The sequence below is a fragment of the Astyanax mexicanus genome, chromosome 4 (genome assembly GCF_023375975.1).
Source record: "Astyanax mexicanus isolate ESR-SI-001 chromosome 4, AstMex3_surface, whole genome shotgun sequence".
Lineage (NCBI taxonomy): Eukaryota > Metazoa > Chordata > Actinopteri > Characiformes > Acestrorhamphidae > Astyanax > Astyanax mexicanus.
Genome location: NC_064411.1, coordinates 4,010,532 through 4,032,462, shown reverse-complemented (window position 1 = coordinate 4,032,462; position 21,931 = coordinate 4,010,532). Strand labels below are relative to the sequence as shown.

At 38.7% G+C, this 21,931-nt stretch overlaps 2 protein-coding genes across 5 annotated transcripts in view; one reads left to right on the top strand and one right to left on the bottom strand.

The window, feature by feature from the left end:
• The window catches only part of LOC125801395 (zinc finger protein 239-like), a 250,068-nt gene that overhangs the window by 110,378 nt on the left and 117,759 nt on the right, over positions 1-21,931 (top strand). The window lies entirely within an intron of this gene.
• On the bottom strand, positions 1,296-9,360 carry LOC111189182 (zinc finger protein 239-like). Its single transcript, XM_022662896.2, has 2 exons — positions 8,862-9,360; positions 1,296-4,374 (listed from the first exon to the last, which is right to left on the bottom strand). Exon 2 carries the CDS (start codon positions 4,229-4,231, stop codon positions 3,461-3,463), a length of 771 nt encoding a protein of 256 aa, XP_022518617.2. The 5' UTR covers positions 4,232-4,374; positions 8,862-9,360; the 3' UTR covers positions 1,296-3,460.

Sequence of the window (21,931 nt, the reverse complement as noted above, 5' to 3'; positions counted from 1 at the left end):
CAAATCTGATTCCATAGTCCTGGTGTTCAGTGGAGGCGGAGAGAGCGCGAGTCAGTCCGGGGAACAGTCTGTCGGAGCGGCGCTGCAGCGGAGAGTTCACGGCTAGCGCAGAGCAGCTAATACACGAGGCTAAACACAGCTAGCTGAGCTGGCTAAGCTAACAGTGCTAACAGAACTTTACTTATAGAGAGATTATCCCAGCTTTATCCACCAGCACACTCTCAGTATGGACTTCAGTGTCCTTAAAATTACCGGTTAGTTTAATTAATACTGATTATTAGTGAATTTAGTTCAGCCTGTGAGGAACTTTTTCCTCCTCGCCTCTCCCGCGCTGCTACTCCCGCATCTCCGCTGTTCTCTCTCGTCCTGTGGGCGGGCCCGTTCCAATCCTCTACTCCACCCTCACCTGTACACTTCTCCCTCAGTAGCTCCCTTAATCACTTTTAAGTGACCTTCTTGCAAAAACACAAGAAAAAATGAAATATGTACTCTGTACTGCTTTTCTTTTCTTTTTAAACTATTTACACAAACACAATCACTATTTTGAACCTGTTTAATACTCGTTTAAACTATCACTATGCATTTATAAGACTATTTATTACTGTATTTATTAGTTTATCTATTTTAGAACTAGAACATTTTTTAGCCGGGCTACATGAGGAATACGCGAGAGGGGCGTATCCCATACTAAGATACTGAATGAATGGTTGAAAGAGAACACAAATTACATTTAAGAAAAAAATATGCAAGAAACACTTTTACTAGAACTGAAACACATTGGTCAGTAAAAGAGCAAATGCTGTATTTGGATATTTAGCTAAGCTAGCTACCAATTATAATAGTCAGTAAAACAGGAAATACTGTTGTTTGGACTTTTAGTTAGGCTAGCTACAAATAATAATGTTCAGTAAATCAGCAAATTGCGTATTTGAACATTTAGCAAGCTAGTGAACAATAATAATAGTCATTAAAACAGCAAATGCTACATTTGTACATTTATCTAGGTTAGCTACCAATAATAATAGTCAGTAAAACATGAAATGCTTTGATTATACATTTGGTCAGTAAAATAGCAAATGCTGTGTTTGGATATTGAATTAGACTAGCTACCAATAATACTGGTCGGTAAAACAGGAAACACTTTGGACATTTACCTACACTAGCTACCAATAACAATGGTCAATAACTCAAATGTAGAATTTGGTAATTAAGTGTAGTTGATGAATGACTATGCTCTTCAAAAAACAAAACAACACAACCCACAAGCACTCAAAATAAAGAATTTTATAAACATATGAATACAAGTTAAACACATGCTACTCTACCTTTGGAAGTAATTGTATATTTAACCCTTTTAAGCCTGAACCATTAAAAATATATATATTTCTGAATTTCAATCTTACGTTGACTTTTATGTTTCACTCCAATTTCACACTGGATTTCTTTGCTGGGCGCCTTTGGGTATTTAACAAGTAATAACAGAAGACAATCTCAGGCCTATAGGTTTCATGTCAAACATATGTTGAGAAAACACAATGAGATTGCAGATCTGCAATCTAAAAGACGTTTATTAAAACACACAGATAAGTAAATATAGAGGTGAAGCAATACCAAGATAATAGTTTGTAGATGATAAAAACAATTAAGAAACTAAATGATTAGGATATTCTTAATAAATTTGAAGATTAAAAAACCTTCAGCAACATACAATATTCAATAAGGAAAACATAAGAGAGTATAAAACTTGAGTAATACAACAACCAAATGTCCCTCTATGGTAACAGATTTTTAATCAGAACGACTGAACCATAGACAAATGAGAACACCAGCAGAGGGAGTGAATGAGCCTGCAACCTTACTGCGCTACACAAACCTGGAGTGGGTTGATTTCAGTATGGGAACTACAGCTTGAGCGTTTTATTTAACCTCTGTAAAGGATGTTGTTGGCCTCTCTGCGGGGTCTGGATGCTCCTCCGGTCCACACAGCAGTACCCAGCACAGTGTCGTCTCTTTGTGGATCTGGGTCTCACTTTTGAGAGCACTCTCTCTGGAGTTCCTCAGGTGGTGTTTTCACTTCTTCTTTCATACAGATGGGTCTAGCAGTAAATAGCATTAAGATAAGCTATGCTTAGCTTGGGGAACTGAGGACGGCTTCCACAGAGTGAAAACAGAGATACTAGAAATTAATAGAAATAATCAAATCTGCATATACTTGAAAATAAATTAAAAGCATTCAAATCATAAGCTCTGAAGATTTGGTCCTAAACATTTAGTTGCAAGCTAATAATCCTTCTCTACTCCTAACAACTATGACATCTAAATTTTACAGAGTAAGGGTGTACTCACACTAGGCAATCCGAACCGTGCCCGGGCACGGTTACCTCCCAAAGCACGGTTCGTTTGGCTAGTGTGATCGCTCCGAACCGTGCCCGGGCACGGTACGCTGAACCGTGCCCGGGCCCGCTTGGAGAGGTGGGCCCGAGCACGGTTCACTTGGACCCGGGCACGGTACAGATGCAGTGTGAGCGCAAACCGTGCCCGGGCACGGATCAAGATGACGTCAGTGATGCGACGCTACTGTAAACGGAGGACGTTTTATACACAATTCTGCATGTAATATTTTTGAAAAGGGTTCTAAAGAGCACCATAATGGTTAGTGTTACCCATAATAAATTAGGACTACTATCTACAAGTCCTAAACAACAAACACATTTTATTATTACTTGAGTTTTATGTTTCGCTCCTTTGGTCACTATTTATGTATATAGCAAGTACGTCTCTTACCTTACTGATGAACGTGAATTGCAGTCCGCGAGTAAAGCTGCAAATTTCTCCCTGGACGTCTGCTGCTTGTGTAAAAACCTTCTTACACGTGCAGCACGATTAGCAGTAAATCGTTGTGTTTCCCAATCAATGAATCTCTGGTTCAGTTGCGTATTTGCACGCCCAAAACGACTCCAGAGAAACAAAAACAACAGTACAATCCTGAACTCCATTGTTTTGCGCGCGCATACTGTTCTTCAAAACAAAAGTCACCTGTTGACGAAAGCGTGCTCGGGCACGGATCGTTTAGCGCAGTGTGAGTGCAGGCCTGCGGGGGAGTGGGGAGGGGGCCGAACCGTGCTCCGGCACGATTCAACCAAACCGGGCCTAGTGTGAGTACACCCTAAGTTTTTTCCCTTCTTCAGAACTGAACTCCTACAGTAACTACCCTAAGCACTGAGCTGTGTCACACAAAGAATGTCCTGGAACATCTAACATACAAGTAAACATAACATGGAATTCAATAAACATCATCCCTGGATAAGATTCATTTTGCAGAACCTGTAAAACCCATTGTTAAATTCAGTTTTCTGGTAGAACGTGTCCCAAGGGATAAAGTTAAACATTTGTGTAGGATAAGGTGTTCTGAAAGGTTTAGGATTCGCACTTTTAATTGAAACAGATTTGGGATAGATTTCTATCCTGTGTGAATGCGCTGGTGTTTTTTGAGATCACTCTGTGTAGTAAAACTCTTCCTACAGTCTGAGCAGTAATACGGTTTCTCTCCTGTGTGAATGCGCTGATGATTTTGAAGAACACTCTTTTGACTAAAATTTTTCCCACAGTCTGAGCAGTAATACGGTTTCTCTCCTGTGTGAATGCGCTGATGTATTTTGAGATTACTCTGTTGAGTAAAACTTCTCCCACACTCTGAGCAGTAATACGGTTTCTTTCCTGTGTGAATGCGCTGGTGTTTTTTGAGATTACCCTGTTCAGAAAAACTCCTCCAACAGTCTGAGCAGTAATACGGTTTCTCTCCTGTGTGAATGCGCTGGTGTTTTTTGAGATTACTCTGTTTATTAAAACTCCTCCCACAGTCTGAGCAGTAATACGGTTTCTCTCCTGTGTGAATGCGCTGGTGGTTTTTGAGACTACTCTGTTGAGTGAAACTCCTCCCACAATCTGAGCAGTGATACGGTTTCTCTCCTGTGTGAATGCGCTGGTGTTTTTTGAGAGTATTCTGTTTAGTAAAACTCCTCCCACAGTCTGAGCATTGATACGGTTTCTCTCCTGTGTGAATGCGCTGGTGTACTTTGAGACTACTCTGTCTAGTAAAACTCTTCCCACAGTCTGAGCAGTGATACGGTTTATCTCCTGTGTGAATGCGCTGGTGGTTTTTGAGATTACTCTGTTTAGTAAAACTCTTGGCAGAGTGCTGATGTTTCTCCATGTTGGGACTTGTCTTCATTTGTCTGTTAAATGTATCAAACTGTTTCTGTGTGTTCTGAAGATTCTTCTGGACGGCTTTTGCTTCACCTCTTTCAGCAGGTTAACATTGCTCTTTGTCTATCCTGGTTGTTGGTGATGAATTTCAGGAGAATATGTTCATTTCTGGAAAAAACAGAAAGAAAATACCATTTAATATTAACATAAAAGCAGGTCACTTAACTGAAGAGAACTGCCTAAATCAGACTGGCTCAGCTGAGCCCTGTAGCCCGTGGCTGGGCTGTAGCTCTGACTAAGTAAAGACTGCGGGCTTGTGCTGCTGCAGCTCCGACTAGTGGTTGGATGAGGAACTGCTAAATCTGAGGAAATGCTAAATTTTTTATTTTATATTTATTAAGCCTTATTTCAGTATCAAACGTTTTAATCAAAGTTAATATAACTTGTATTTTATGTCATTTCTATTCACTTGAATAGTTTGGTTCTTGATTGATGGAGTTTTTGGATTTCATAACATGACAAATTAAAAGGATTTATGTTCATAGAGCAACAAGCAAACATTTTTTCCATGCAACTGTAATATTTGATTGAATAAATAATATATTGAGAGTTATTTAACATTAAGGAGTAATTACATTCATTTTATATTACATCTGGTTACATTTTCTTATATTTATAAGTAGGGTTGCAACGGTATGAGATTTTCACGGTATGATAACCGTCTCGGAAAATACCGCGGTATCACGGTTATCACGGTATCACAGTTTGTTACATATATTATTAAACTGACCCTTAAAGAAATTACAACAAAGGTTTTTTGTTCAATTAACTATTTATTGTAGAAACTACACCATCAGGTGAAGGAAACCATGTTTTTCCACTACTCTTAAGGGCATTAAGAGTGTATATATATATAAAAAAGTTGGTATATAACCAGATACTGCAGAAAGAGGGGATTTATTTCTGACATGATCCTCACAATAGAGATTTCTATTTTAAGGCTTTCACACCTTAAAACCTTCAACATATGAAAAACAGGCACGTCAGAATTTGAAAATTAACGCATGTAAATGAATGGCGTCTTTCACATCCAGTCCGGCCAGGACCTTTACACGGACACGTGAATCCATCGTAGCACGCACTTCACGCCTGTACCTGCGTGCCCAAATTTCGGATAACTCAGCGCTTTTGCGGGCGCTTACCGCATGGGTTGTGCACGACTACAAAGCGGTTTTTATTTATGTTCAGATTAAAATTATAAACTGAACACATACTTTGCGCTGCACAGCGGGGTGGTGTTTTCGAAGATGGGAGAACAGGTTTGATGTATTTCCTCCTTTAGCTGTGACTTTACGGCCACATTGATTACAAGCTTGTTGATTACAAGATTACAAGTCTGTTTTCAGGCTGTTTGAATGAGCGAAATATGATCAGAATTATGTTAATTAACACTAACATAGAAGCATAGAACTATTATTTAATTAAAATGATTTTTAAGAACAGCTAAACACAGTGCGGAGAAGTTCACGTGCGAGAAAGAGAGACACAGAGAGAGAGAGAGAGAGAGAGAGAGAGAGATTTGCGTGTTCTGATGTGAGCTACTCACAGGTAAAGGTTCTCTTTTATCTCCTCGTGCTCATTTTAGTCCAATACATAATTCTGCAGTTTCTCAGTGTTTTCTGTCGTATTTTGCGGCTAGCGCGAGCGCTTACAACTAACACCGCGGGCCGCGAGGTGCTGCCGCGCTGCCGCTGTTGTGCCGAATCCGACTCCCTGCTCAATCCGACTCCCGCTTCGCGGACAGAATCAGCACAACACCTCCCGCTGTAGAACTGCGGGAGTGAAAACAGCGCTTATAAATAAGTTAGTTAAGTTTCACTTTCAGTTTTCGTTATTTGGTTCGTTTTCATTAACAATAATAATTGTTAATGAAGCTCTAGTCTAGCACTTTCTGCCGTTCTCACCGCTGTGTGCTGAGTAGCTGAAGCGGAGCAGAGTTGCGCATGCGCAGGTGAGTTTCTCCGCTGGCTTGCGTTTTACCGGTAATAAGCAAACACACACGGTATGATAACCGTGCATTTTAATACCACGGTATACCGTGAAACCGGTTACCGCTGCAACCCTATTTATAAGTTACATCTTGCCCTCAGAGGACAGCCATTATGCCAATGTGGCCCTCGGCAAAAATGAGTTTGACACCCCTGCTTTAATCTGAAGCTTTGAGGCGTGTGCCAAAAAAAACCTGACACACATTGGTTCAAATCACTCTGCTGATGATTCATTCTAGATTGATCACGTGACAATGATGTCCAAAGCTTTGTCCTTCACACCAATTTATAAAAAAACACTGATTTTTTTACAACCCCTGATAACATTATTTCCCCCCACATTAGCTTCAGACTAACAGTGATATGCACTCCTGAAGTCCTGAACATCGTAATGGACCATCCTAATTTCTGTATAGCAGGGTACTTCACACTTGTAAAACGTTTGAAAACTCATATGCAAATGTCAGTTTCAAACTAATTAATTGTTTAAAAAAAAAGTATTTGTTTAAGAGTTTATTTGTTAATGGGTTGGTAAAAACTTTTACAAAAAAAGTCCAGCAAGCATTCTCATTCTACTACAAAATATTAGCCAATTCTGAAAGAATGTTTTGTACATATTAAAGGAAGAACTTACTGATGTTGGAGAATACTTTTGCCACTTTATATCCGGTTCAGTGTAGAAATATGAGACTGTTGCTTGAGTCACTTCAAACTACCCCAACAAATAGCACTTATAAAATTTTACTCAAAGGTCAGAACTATTGGGTTTGTTTACATGCAGCCTTATAATGCACTAACCGATTGAGGCCATTTCAAATATAATTTCTATCCAATCAGATGAGGTGGATAATCCTTTAAATAATCCAATACAAAGAAGAACAACAGCCTTGTAAACACCTGTACCCGATTACATCCCCAATCAGAATATTTAAGTACGTTTGCACATGTACCACAGCGTTTTAGGGCCACTCTTAAAAAAATAAAACAGTTCGCTTTGAGATTAAAGTTTTATATTAGGAAAGGAGATATATTTGTATTATTTTAGGTAAATTTAACTTTAACCACTTAAGCTGCAGTTTAGGAGCGGAGCAGAGGGAAACGAGCACTCATGAGCTATTAAATAATCACCATCAGTTATCAGCATGTAAGATGCTGATTATTAATGCTGTAGTGTTACAGTTACATAATACATAATACAGTGTCCAGATTTTCTTGTGGTAGCCTCCCAGAAGACCTGCGCAAATTTTTTTTGTTCCTTTCGTTCCATGTAGTTCATATTTAATTTAAAATTGAATAATAAACTTTAATGACTGAAAATGAACTGAATAAGATGAGCTTTCACTTAATTGATCAATAGGACCATTTTGACAACCCATTTTGACCATGCAAGTTAACACTGTTCAGAAATTTACACCAAATTGATACAACCTTTTTAACACTGTTTATGTAATAAATGCTAAAGTTGTACCAGATGGACTTGGTCCTCACTGTTGATGGTAAACTTCAAATGATGCCCCAACTTGTTTGCACTTACATTTCAATTTAGGTAAGATGGCTACAGTCAAAGTGACACTCAGAGATAGAAGAAATACAAATGTGCACAAGTTTATCAGAAAAATTTCATTGTTAGAATCACTTCAAACTATCCCAACAAATAGCACTTACTAATTACTATGTAAAGGTTGGTGCCGTTGTTTGAGTACCAATTGTGACATTGATTCCAGTAGACACTTTTTTAAAATCTAAATTTAATTTAAAATATTATGATTACATTTTCTTTGCATTCACCTTCTTGATGTACTGCAGGTTCTTGAAAAGGAGATCGTACTGCAGCAGATCTTGTTTGTTGCTCACCTTGTCTAAAGTCTTACGATTTATGTATTCTGAAAGCTTTCCATAAATTGAGGTCATTCACAGCTCCTCCCTGTAAAATCACTATCTGAGATCACAATGGACCATCCTGATTTCTGTATAGAAGGGTACTTCACACTTGTAAAAGCGTTTGAAAATTCATATGCAAATCAAAAATTTAAACTAATAATTATAAAATACAAAGCATTTGTTTGAGTTTATTTGTTAATAGGATGGTAAAAACTTGTTCAAATGCGTCCAGCAAGCATTCTCATTTTACTACAAAATAGTAGCCAATTTAGACAGAATTTTTGTACACGTTAAAGGAAGAAGTTACTGATGTTAAGACTATTTGGGCCAGATTATATCAGGTTCTGCGTGGAAATAAAACAAACACCCCTGGTTGATTGAGTCACTTAATCCTCCTATTATGTTTGGGGTCAATTTGACCCCTTTCAATGTTTAATGCATTTATGTAAGTAGTTAATCTCATTTTATTTACCTTTTTATTTATATATTTGGTGAAACTCTGGTTAATAAAAATAAATTAAAACAAAATAAATAAAACAATTCTTGGTTTAAACAATTAGTATGAAACACTCAACTGAGAAAACACACCTCCAATAAGAGGTAAAACACCCAGATAAACAGTTCAAGCGCTTTTTGTTGTGCCGGTACGTTGGTGCACTTATAACTCCACTCAGTCAGCGAAAGTGAATCGAATGAGTCAACCGAGTCAGTTGACTCGTTACTCACGGTTCACATAGAGCTCACGGAGGTGGCGTCCTCAGTAGCCATGGCAACAGACTCGCGGTTCCCGGTGCTCCCGGTAGGAGCGCAGCAGTCCCCAGCACTCACAGCGGGAGACGACGCAGTGCACGAGCGCCGGGAAGATCAGAACACCCTCCGTGTTCAACTCACACGCGAGGTCCGGCCGAGCTGCTGCAGACAAGCGAGGAAACTCAGCAGCAGCAGCTCTCAGTCCGCGGAGAATCGCCTTTACTCCACAGTCCGGCTGAACTGCCTCTTCAGAGGTTCCGCAGTAAAACTGAACTGAACGCTGCGGTTTAGAGCACTATACAGTACAATAGCACTGTAACTGTGTTATAGAGCGGATAACAAGTAAATAAAAGCGCTCCGGAGAGTCTAAACACAACTTCTCTCCTCACTTTCTCTCTCCTTCTCCTCCAACACACACCCACAGACACTCACACTCTCCCTCTTAGCCCCGCCCCTACTCGGCGCGGATTGGATAGAAAAATGTCTGTCGAGCTTTTCATTCGTATGATTGGCTGAGCTGAACAGGAAACTAGCAGGAAAAACCCGCGAAACAGAAAAGGCACATGGGAAATGGAGTTCGTTTACACTTACAATGAAAAACAAAGAAAATAATATAAATACACAGGATATTTTAAAGGGTCCTACACAAGTATCTAATGTTATCTAGCTAGCAAATGTGCCCAGTGCTTTTTTTTAACCCAAGTATCTAACGTTATCTAGCTAGCCAATGTTCCCAGTGCTTTTTTTTAACCCAAGTATCTAACGTTATCTAGCTAGCCAATGTTCCCAGTGCTTTTTTTAACCCAAGTATCTAACGTTATCTAGCTAGCCAATGTTCCCAGTGCTTTTATAACCAAGTATCTAATGTTACCCAGCTAGCCAATGTGCCCAGTGCTTTTTTAACCAAGTATCTAATTTTATTTAGCTAGCCAATGTGCCCAGTGCTTTTTAACCAGTATCTAATGTTATCTAGCTAGCCAATGTTCCCAGTGCTTTTTAACCAAGCTAGCTAATGTTATCTAGGTGGCTAATGTTACCAACGTTTTTAACCTTCACCAAGCCAGGACATAATTTGTTCTTTTAATTTGAATACAAACTTGTCTGCACTTCTTCCTAAATGAGAGTGTGGACATTTCAGACATGAGTAGATGCTGCATTGTCCGACATCCATCTATATGCGTTTCTTTTCATATTTTATGTTAAAGATACTGAAGAGTAACTGTTTATTATACTTTGGGTGTATTGACAAATATCTTTCAGTTATGATTACTTATCTTAGTATCTATAATTACATAATCATTGTGTGAAACCTTGTATTTTATATGCATTAACCAATACTCACATTATATTTGATCATTTTTACTCACAGTGTATTTTACACGCATTTATATAGAAGATTAACCAATAATCACAATATATTCTTTACATATATAGTAAAACATTGTTTGATCAGGCATGTGACTAACACAGACTCTATTATATGACAAATTAACCCACATGATACATAAGGCATTTACTAACACATAGGATCTATTGTATGGCGGTCTAACCACGCGCCACTAACACATTAACATATAATATATGAGATTTATTGTGAGACTCGTGTAGCTCATGCTTGAAGCATTTTGTTTACTGCATGACCCTAACTAACGGTCATCAACTCGACTGGTACACTCGGTACGAGACTACATTTCTACAGAGGAGGCTTTTAGATCAAAGCGGCCTTCTGTGTGTGGGGGAACCTGCAGCGGCTTCAAAGAGGGGGGTGACGCACACTCACACAGATAGTGCCACGATGTTCCATTCTGGAAGAACACAGTCAAGGCCAAACACTAGTGGTCCGGTCAGACCTGTGAAACTTGAGTACTAACACGTGAAATTATGCATACTAACATGAGATGATTTTAGCAACGCCTCATCAGCAGGTTTCACGTCATTTGGGGTATAAACATGGAGTCAGATCAGAGGGGGGTCAGAACTTATGCTGGGACGGCTGTTAGACGGTCTTTCATGTGTGGGTTCTCCTGAATATTCAGTACTTTGTAATAAATACTTGGTTTGCTTTCAACTTCACTCCACCTGTCTACGACTCTCTATCAAACGAACACGTAGGGGAGTTGTACCCCGGACGAGAGGTGGGGGTAGCCCACCTTTCATTTTCATTTCTACAACAATTTGGTGACCCCGACGAGTCAGACGGAGGGCAGCATCCGACACTGATCCACTCACGGCCGAACTTAAAAAAAACAGGTAAGCAGAGCCGGTTTAATCAAATTCTGCATATTGGCTATTTCAAATTTGAGTGGAGCGGCGGTCGGGCTGCTGTCCGGAGGGGGCAGGAAGCATACCAATGTATTTTAATCATTATTTGTATTAAAAAGGTATTTCAGGTTTTAAATAAGAGAGTTGAGACGGGGTCTCCTCAGGTTTTAAATAAGAGTAGAGACGGGGTCTCCTCAGGTTTTAAAAAAACAGTTGAGACGGGGGACTCCTGGGCCCTATTACGGGGTTTCATTTAAAAAAAAAACAGTTGAGACGGGGGTCTCCTGGGCCCTATTACAGGGTTTCGTTTCGTTTAAAAAAAAAACAGTTGAGACGGGGGTCTCCTGGGCCCTATTACGGGGTTTTGTTTTTAAGGATTGGAAGCTGGCGTGTCCCCCCGGCTTCTGACGAGATGTTCGGATAACGGCCAGGTGTAAGCCTACCTCGAGATTGATCCGCTCGTAAACAGGTTCAGAAAATAACAAAAACAAATAAAATAAAATTTCATAAAAAATAAATAAATGAATAAATAAAAATATATAATAATAATAATAATAATATAAGCAGATACTGTTGCTGCTCTAGACATTTGGTATTATTACAGGCAGGGGGCTGTATTCCCATAGATTAATGATTTGTTATTAATACAGATAGAAATAATTGACAAAAGATCGGGTTCATATATTGGGCGTTTCATGTTGAAAGTTGCGGGCTTTAAGGAGCGTGACTGGGACCATATGGAAAGCCTTCATTAGCGCGTGAGTGTTAGTTTAAAATAAATGAGTAGCTTAAAAGTGTGAACGGGGGTCCTTAGGTGTAATCGAAGGCGGACCGGGCGCGGTATCTTGCGGGTGGGCAGCGACCCACCGCTTGTGTGCATTGCTTATTCGTGTCTTCTCTGGGGTAAAACAAAACAAATAAAACGGGGTATACATAGCAGTATAAACTATAAGTTTGAGGGAAGTGACTGAGTCTGTGGCCAATAAGTGTGAGAGAGTATGCGTGTGTCTGTGTGCTTATTCCAGGGACTGAGTGTGTCTGACTTTGTGATTGTGTATGTGCGACTGACAGAGAGAAAAAGAAAAGGGTCTACGAGTTTCTGTTACAGGGATTAAAAGTGTACCTGTGAGTGTGAAAGTGTGCGTGTCAAGTTTCCCAGAGAGAGAGACAGAAAATGTGTATCTTGTGTGGCGGAGAGAAAGAATGTGTGTGTGGCAGTGAGTGAGAAAGAGTATGACAGCGAATTAAAGAGTGTGTGTAAGACAGAGTGAGTGAAACAGAAGTGTGTGTGTGTGTGTGTTGGAGTTTGTGTTAAACTGTGTGAGAGCGGGGCTCCTGTGAGTGGTGTGATTGGTTGAGTGTACGAAGTCGTGAGTGACAACGAAATAGGAATGGATGAGTCCCACTGCAGGGGAGGAGTCCAAGGTGAAGTAGGTGGAGTTGGTCCAGCCTATTGGTTTTAGACTGAGAGGTTAGTTTTATTTGTGAATTAACGCTTGTGAGACATCATAGAAAATAGAACATAAGTTCAGTAGGGAAATAGAGTAATACACTGTGAAAATGGGGGACAGAGGTGAACAGGGGGAAAAGGCTTTGTATGGGTATATATATATATATATATATATATATATATATATATATATATATATATATAAGAAAATATAAGGATAAAAAAAACTAACTATACAAGGTAAAGATCTATCTGTAAACGGAGCAGTGCAGTAGATGTTACTAATGGTCATAGATACTTAAATAATTAACAGAGTAAAGTGCAATGACATCGATTACGACAGTGACTAATGTGAAATATAAATATAATATAATATAAATATGCATACGTTATAAGACAGTTCTAAAATGAAAATGTGAATACCCAATCATGAGTACAGTGTACTTTAATGTAAGCAAGGTTGGGGAAGTGTTAATATAAATAATTAAGTTGTTGAATAATGTCAGAGAGGTGTGTGGCTGGATAGATAATTAGAGAATTTAGAGAATTTAATAAAGGGATTATGGGGTTGGTTAGCAAAACAAAAAAAAAAAGAAAAGGGGGAGTCAGTATTGAGGAAAATAATTAGCTTAATTTTGGGTATTGGACTTTATCTTGGGGGCCCCAATCAAATAGTGACATATGTCTAACTCTATATTCTATAAGCAAATCTAATAATGGAAATAATGAATGTGTGTGGCTGTTTCGAAATCGTTTCCTATTGCAGAAATACTAAGCAATTTGGATAGGCCATTTTTGCAGTGCTTTGTAAAAGCTGAGCAGTACATTTTTCCCCATATAGTTCACTATTAATTACATTATATTATAATAATATTGTACAGAAGATGTATGCTAGAAATTCCAAAATATACTATGCCATGCAGTACTGCTGTGTAAGATGTCCTCAGAGCAGGACAAATAAACATGGTTTATTATTTGATTTTTAAATAATCAGTTCAATAAATAGAAAATGCTGCATAGTGAATAGTGAATGAGTTAATGAGTGAGCCATTCCAAACACAGCTTTTTCTATCAGGTGATTTAGTCAATTATCTTACTATTCATTTCTTATTCAGACTGATCCCAGCTCAGTCTCAGCTGAATGAGACTTATATAAGACAGATGTAAAATCTAATTTCTCTATGATCTCATGTATCTCAGTCTATGCTGATATTTTGATCCTCTTAAGAGGGATAGTTGATTTCAGAAACCAATGAGGAAAGACCTTATTTATTTGAAAAGGAAACTCAGTATTGGATGTAATACAAGCTTTAGTGAATTGGGTCTTTCTCATTTTAAATAAGGGGACATCAAATGTGTTTAAAAATGCAGCTCTCTGTTTTGCTTTACGGTATTAAATTAGACTAGAAAGAGATCTGGAAAACAGCATAAATTTAGTTTTCATGCTTATACAATGCCACCTATAAAGCAAATTCATTCTGTATTTTCTGTCTGCAGCATGAACAAAATCAGCTAAGCAATATAAAATTGTTTCATCTGCATAATGGTAAAGTTTGCAATCTGAGAAGCAGAGCCAGCACTGTAATTTATGTATATATTAAATAAAACTGGACCAAAATTTAACCTTGTGGTACACCTTTAAGGTACAGATGCCAAATCTGAATAATTAATTGACATGCACTGTTTTGGGTCTATTCCAGAGCAGTGTCATCAAAGCAAATAATTTAAGCTAAATTAAGTGGGAAAAAAGGTAATAATGATGGTAATAAATGGAATATGTATACAGTAATAATCTATAATAAACTATGGATACCCGGTGCCGTGCACAGGCTTTCACGGTCAACATCAGAATGTGAGTTTATGACAGTATGACATACCCGGGTGTGCGCTCCCTAACTGTACCCTGCAGGAACACTACGGCACTGAATGTTGATAAAACAGTGCTGCTACGCTGTGTGTGGTTCAGTGTGATAGGCTGGTTAGCCAAAGACGGGTAAGATCCCAACGTACTACAACGGGACAACCTAAGACAGGCACAGTCTCGATCTGAACACCACATGCATTTTAACAGAACACGGAGAAACATCTCTGAAGAGTTAGAGGAGGGGAAGCGCAGCCCGGGCGAGAGTGAGTGGATGAATGAAGTGATGGGGTGTGTGTCAGTGGAGGCCTGAGCAGGGTAGACCAGCCCAGTGGACAGTTAGAGGGTGAAGCAATTTTGTGTAAAGTTTTCTGAAACAGAAATTCTGTTTCAGGAACAGGGGGAGATGTAAATAGATCACAATTATTACCACCATTATTTGCCAGACTATTGTTTTATACTTTTTTATATTTTTAAACCTATTAATTTTTTTATATCACACCACTATTACCACCATTTTTGACCAATCATTATTTTATACATATAGAGCATTGTTTTTAAACTTTTAGTTTATTCATTTATTTATTTATTTATTTATTTTTTACTTTTCGTTTTAAAACAACCACTATGCAGATGAGCAATGATTTAAAAAGGAAAAGTCTTAGCTTTCAAGACACACTCAATCCTAATTTAAAAATAAGAAATAAGAAACTTAGAAATCACAAAATTAAACTTTCACTATTCAACATGTGAGCCACTTTTTGAGCAAGGGAAACAGTAAGTGAGATTTGACAAATTGGTTAAGGAAGTAGATGTATAGTAGAATTGTGAAGAGCAGTCTGCTGTGCATTGTATATGCATAAATAGATATACAGATTCTGTTTGGTCATATTTATCAGTAAATGTAAAGCATTGTTCGGATTTACTTGCTATAATAACGTGGACAAAGCAAAGCATAACATTTGTGTTTATTAATATTGATAATATTATTGTCTGTAATGGAAAGATGGATGCAGAGAAAATAATCACGTTCCACTATCCCAATTCTTAAAGCACTTCTATTCTAATCTAGAAATCAAGTCTTTATAAAAATCCTGGGAACTGAATAAAGTCAGAAACATAATTTCTTAGTAAAATAGCACACCGCAGAAAATTAAAGTGGCAGGTAAAATAATATAGCCACAAGCGGTGATTATACAGTCCAAGCAAAAGTAACCCAAGAAAGCCCAGTACATCAATATGGAACCATTCCTGAGACAGAAGCCACATTATGTGTAGATTGTCCAGAGTTTAATACTTTGGGCCCTGATATTGTATAAATCAGTGTGGAGATGAATGGGAGAATAGAGCAGCTGATCATTAAAACTTTGCATGGAGCAATAATAATAAACATGATTCAGATATATTTCCAAATGTTTGTTCCTTATTTATTATCTATATAGTATTATCAATACAATATAAGAAGATATGCAGGAAGCATTCAGTGGGAGGTTTAACAGCAGGTGCGTTTAAAGCAGCAGCTTTGGGCTGTGAAGCAGTAAAATATGGTCTGTACAATGATGCTGCAGAGTTGAGGTGTGTTCTTTGGCTTTGGTAGTGTTTGTGAGAGTGGAAGTGTTTGAGTTTGTGAGTGTGTGCATGCACGAGAAATAGTGTGTGTCTAGTGGTAAACTGGGTGGTGAACATTAGTAGTGTTTGTAAGAGCTAATTTGGATATAACAGAGCCACAGGGAAGCAGTTACACTAAAAGGGAAAGGGATGTGAAGAAAAGGAAGGTAAAAGCCAGTAATTAATGGTGATGATAATTAAATGTTGCAATTTAAAAAAAAATTCCTAAAAGTTAGGGATTTAAAGAAATGACTAAATGTTACGGATTGAACGCACATTTGACAGTAAAGATCATGGTTGAGTATATCTGAAAATCAGGACAACTGAAGAAGGTAAGAAAACAAAAATTGGGCTGAAATCTGTGCACAGACAAAATTTAAATATGAAATAATTAACTTCCAAGGGGAAATTAGAGCTCAAGTTAAGTGTGATAAATGTATTTTAACCATGTATTTTAACTTGCAGGAAGGAGACACGGAGGACCCCTTAAAAGACTTCCAAAATGAATAGAGAACCTTAAACATGATTATAACGAATACAAAAGTCTCGTTTCAGATCTGTTTCGCAGGCTTCGTGTCTACGGTAGTGCAAAGTCTACGGTGACTGTAGACAGTTACGGCTCCTGATTGGTAGTCTACGGTCGAATTACGCGATCTGATTGGGAGTCTACGGTCGAATCTACGGTCACCGTAGACTGTACACCAATCCGATTGCCGATATTTGAATACTACCGCCCTAGATGAGTCCGGACCAATCGCGGGTCGTCGTTCGGCACTGCGCTGATAGCTTTGACGGACGCGAGTGTGCGGTAAGTCAGTCTGTTAAAAAATAAAATTTATACACATATTTAGTGGATAAAGTTCATGTTTCTTCAAATCGATGTTTGAATAACACCATTAATTAGTTAGCTAGCCTTCTAGAGAGCTCTTTGGACGGCAAGTTTATCTCTAATTAGCTATATTAGCTATATCTCCGTAGCTTACTCCAGGTCGGAGATCTGTTAACTTAACTAGCTAGGTTAATAACTAATTAAATAACTATATCTACATGTTTTTTAACCCACCCCGGCTTCAGTTATGTCAGTTTCAGTTCAGTATCGCGTTAAATGTGTTCAGTTACACGAGGCTGAATGATGCGAGCACTAAATACGTTGGGGGCAATCTCTGTATTTCACTGTGGGTCTGCACTTCACCTTAAAAATAGTTAAAATTACCATTTCATCTAGTTTTTATATAGCTAGAAGCTACGGACACCATAGCGAATGCCATAAAGGTGCAGAAAGGTGTATAAATGTGTTTTGGGAATGATGGTGCTCCATCCAACATCCCAACCTCACTAAAGCTCGTCACTGTGTGCAATCAGATCCCTCAGAAATGCTTTAAAATCTAGAAATGCTTTAAAATCTAGAAATGCTTTAAAATCTAGTAGAAAGTTTTTCCCACGCACATTTACTCACGTTTTTAATACCTTGATTTTGGAAGAAATTATAAATGAATTTCAACATTGCTCATATAATGTGTCTTTGCTTTTAACTCTATCTAGAATATGGACTGATTACAGGGACAGGGATTAAGCGTAGCCCTGGATGGCATCTGTAAATTTGTCTTTGTCTATTTTCTTAAGCTTCTTTCCATTTCAGAGATATTGGATCGAGAACTACCTTCCTAGTGAAGACCCGCCTGACGTGTGTTTGTACTGCCAGGGCTATCATCTTCTCTTCTACTGTATGCAATCATATCCTCACAAAAATGCTCCAAAATCTTGTAGAATTTTACGCACATTTACTTTCACAAAATCAGAATTCTGTTTTCAATAACTTGATTTGGGAAAAAATAATGAACAGGTGTTTTAACACTTTTTTCTCATATAATATATAATCTTAATTACTTTTTACTCTAAGGACTGATTACAGGAACAGGGATTAAGCGTAGCACTGGACAACATCTGTGAGTTTGTATGTTTTACTGCCACTGTCTATTTTCCCCAACCTTCTTTCCAATTCAGAGATATCGGATCGAGAACTATCTTCCTAGTGAAGACCCTCTGGACGTGTGTTTGTACTGCCAGCTGTATCATCTTTTTGCCTACTGTATGCAATCATATCCTCACAAAAATGTCTCTCTGACACTATTTTCCTAACCCTCACTATTTTGCTAACCTCTTTTAATTTCAGGGTTTTCCGGTAGCAGACCACCTCCCTACGAAAGACCTGCTGGACGTGTGTTTGTATTGCCAGCACTACCTTCTCCTTGTCCTGCAGACCAGTGTGTGGGTCAGCCAGTGGTGTGGAGAGAGGTACTCCCGCAGCCCCACACGCAGTCAAGAGCCCTTACCCCGGCCGTGCTCAGTTAATATCCTCCCCATCATCAGCCTGGTGAGTGCAGAAATTTGGGAATACCTTACTTACTTTCAGAATTGTTGTAAATTTTCAGTTAAAGCAATATTTTTGCTTACACACACTGACACACTGAATGAAATCAAATCCTGACAGCAATCCTCCAAAATCTAAAAGCTGGACAAACTTTTTTGTGTTCCCATAATTTCTAAAGTAACAGTTAATTGGCGTCTACTATGGAAAATCTTACGAAGAAACCTTGTTTACCTTGAAATGTATTGACAAACACCTAATAATCATGATTACTTACCATCGTATGAAAACCTTGTATTTTATATGCATTAACCAATACTTACACCACATTTGATCATTTTATTATTCACATATTATTCACACATTTATACTAACACTATATTTGATCATTTTATCACTCACAGTATATTTTTTACACATTTATATAGAAAACTAACCTCTAACCACACATATAGTAAAACATTGTTTCTAACCAGCATGTGACATTGAGTCTGACAGACAGGATACATAACATAAGGGAGTTTGCTAACGTATGGGAACCTATTATATGGCGGACGAATCACGCGCCACTGACACCTCACTGAAACCCATTGTGTGATTGCATGTTTTTCTCACTAACCGCTACAAATTATCAGATAGTGCATTCTGCATGACCTAACTTAATACAAAGGAGGCTTCTGGGCAAACAATACGGTCTTTCTCTCTCCGTGCACGTAAAGTCCTTCACCTGTCAAATTAAGGAGGGCATGCGCACAGGGAGTGCAACACTGTCTAATTACTGAACAATGCCGGACTGTCTGGCTGCGCACACTCAAGGCCAAAGACTAGCGAATCTTGAGCGCTAACACGTAACACCATGCATGCTGACAGGAGATGATTTTAGCAACGCCTCATCGGCAGATATCACGTCATTTTTCGTATATACATGGAGTCAGATCATTAGAGGTTCAGAGCATATGTGGAACGGTCAACGACCGCTCTTTTCTGTGTTCTCCTGGATCCAGTCTTTTGTAATAAATACTTGTTTTGCTTTCAACTTCACTCCATCTGTCTGAGACTCCTCTATTCAGCGAACACGTAAGGGAGTTGTAGCCCGGACGAGAGGTGGGGGTAGCCCACCTCACATTTTCATTTCTACAACAGTTTGGTGACCCCGACTTCTGACGACGAGTCTGACAGCAGGGCAGCACCGGGCGCTGATCCACCCACGGCCGAACTTCTAATACAGGTGAGCAGAGCCGGTTTTATCAAATTCTGCATATTGGTTATTTCTAATTTTGGGTGGAGCGGCGGCCTGGCTGCTGTCCAGGAGGGAAGCAGACAGCAGAACAAGCTATTTAAATGGGAATAGAAGTTGGGCCTATTCCTGGTGTAATCCGGTTGAGGGTTCTCCCGAGGCCTGTAGCAGGCTCTTTTTGAATTTACGGATTGGATGCTGGCGTATCCCACCGGCTTCTGACGAGAAGTTCGGTTAAAGGCCAGGTGTAACGCTCACCTCGAGATTGATCCGCTCGTAAACAAGCCAGAGTAGACTGATATCTATTTTAATTCGGTTTAACAGAGCAGAAGTTGTGCCTGCTCGGGTCGATGTTGTTCCGACCTCTCTATTTTAATTCGGAAGAGTACATAAGCCGGTTGAGGGTTCTCCCGAGGCCTGTAGCAGGCTCTTTTTTATTTTTACGTTCATTTAATCCGGTTGAGGGTTCTCCCGAGGCCTGTAGCAGGCTCTTTTTTATTTTTACGTTCATTTAATCCGGTTGAGGGTTCTCCCGAGGCCTGTAGCAGGCTCTTTTTTATTTTTACGTTCATTTAATCCGGTTGAGGGTTCTCCCGAGGCCTGTAGCAGGCTCTTTTTATTTTTACGTGTTCTTTTAATCCGGTTGAGGGTTCTCCCGAGGCCTGTAGCAGGCTCTTTTTATTTTTACGTGTTCTTTTAATCCGGTTGAGGGTTCTCCCGAGGCCTGTAGCAGGCTCTTTTTTATTTTTACGTGTTCATTTAATCCGGTTGAGGGTTCTCCCGAGGCCTGTAGCAGGCTTTTCGTATTTATTTGATAAACCTTGAAGGTGCACCGGTGTGTGTGTCAGTAAACTGAAACAGTGTGTGCGTATGCATAGAGTGTGTGCGAGATAGACTGAGTGCAACATAAGTGTGTGCGTGTAGAGTGTGTGTGAGTCAGAGTGAGCGCTAATGAAATGTGTGTGCGTATGTGTTAGACTGTGTGTGGAATTATGTGTGTGCGCAGGGCTGCCGCTGCTGAAATGTGTGTGCGTATGTGTTAGACTGTGTGTGGAACTGTGTGAGCGGTGTGATTGGTTCAGTGTACGAACTCTTGTGTGTAAACGAAATAGGAATGGATGAGTCCCACTGCAGGGGAGGAGTCCAAGGTGAAGTAGGTGGAGTTGGTCCGGCCTATTGGCTTTAGACTGTTGGCTATTTGTGAATTAACACTTGTGAGATATAGAAAATAGAACATCAGTTCAGTAGGGAAATAGAGGACAGAGGTGAACAGGGGGAAAAGGCTTTTGTATGGGAAGATAGATATATATATAAATATAAGGATATACAAAACCTAACTATACAAGGTAAAGATCTATCTGTAAACGGAGCAGTGCAGTAGATATTACTAATAATCATAAATAATTCAATACATAAAAGAGTAAAGTGCGATGACATAGATTACGAAAGTGACTGATGTTACATATAACTATAATATAATATAATATATGCATAGGTTATAAGACAGTTCTAAAATGAAAATATGAAACTGTGAATACCCAATCATGAGTACAGTGTACTGTAATGTAAGCAAGGTTGGGGAAGTGTTAATATAAATAATTAAGTTGTTGAATAATGGTGTGTGACTGGATAGATAATTAGAGAATTTAAAGAATTTAATAAAGGGAGTTTGGGGTTGGTTAGCAACACAAATACAAAATAAAAAGAAAAAGAAAAAGGGGAGTCAGAATTGAGGAAAATAATTACCTTAATTTTGGGTATTAGGCTATATCTTTGGGGCCCTAACCTAACAGGGACATATGTCTAACTCTATATTATATAAACAAATCTAATAATGAACATAATGAAGGTGTGTGGCTGTTTCGGAATCATTTCCTATTGCAGAAAAACTAAGCAATTTGGATTGGCCATTTTTACAATGCTCTGTCGAAACTTAACAGTACATTTTTCCCCATATACTTCACTATTAATTAAATTATATTATAACAATATTGTACAGAAGATGTATGCTAGAAATTCCAAAATATACTATGCCATGCAGCACTGTTGTATAAGCTGTACTCAGAGCAGGACGAATAATTATGGTTTCTTGTTTGATTCTTAAATAATCAGTTCAATAAGTAGCAAAATTCTACATAGTGAATAGTGACTGTGTTAATAAGTGTGCCATTCAAAACACAGCTTTTTCTATCAAGTGATTTAGTAAATTATCATACTATTCGTTTCTTATTCAGACTGATCTCAGTTCAGTGCTAGCTGA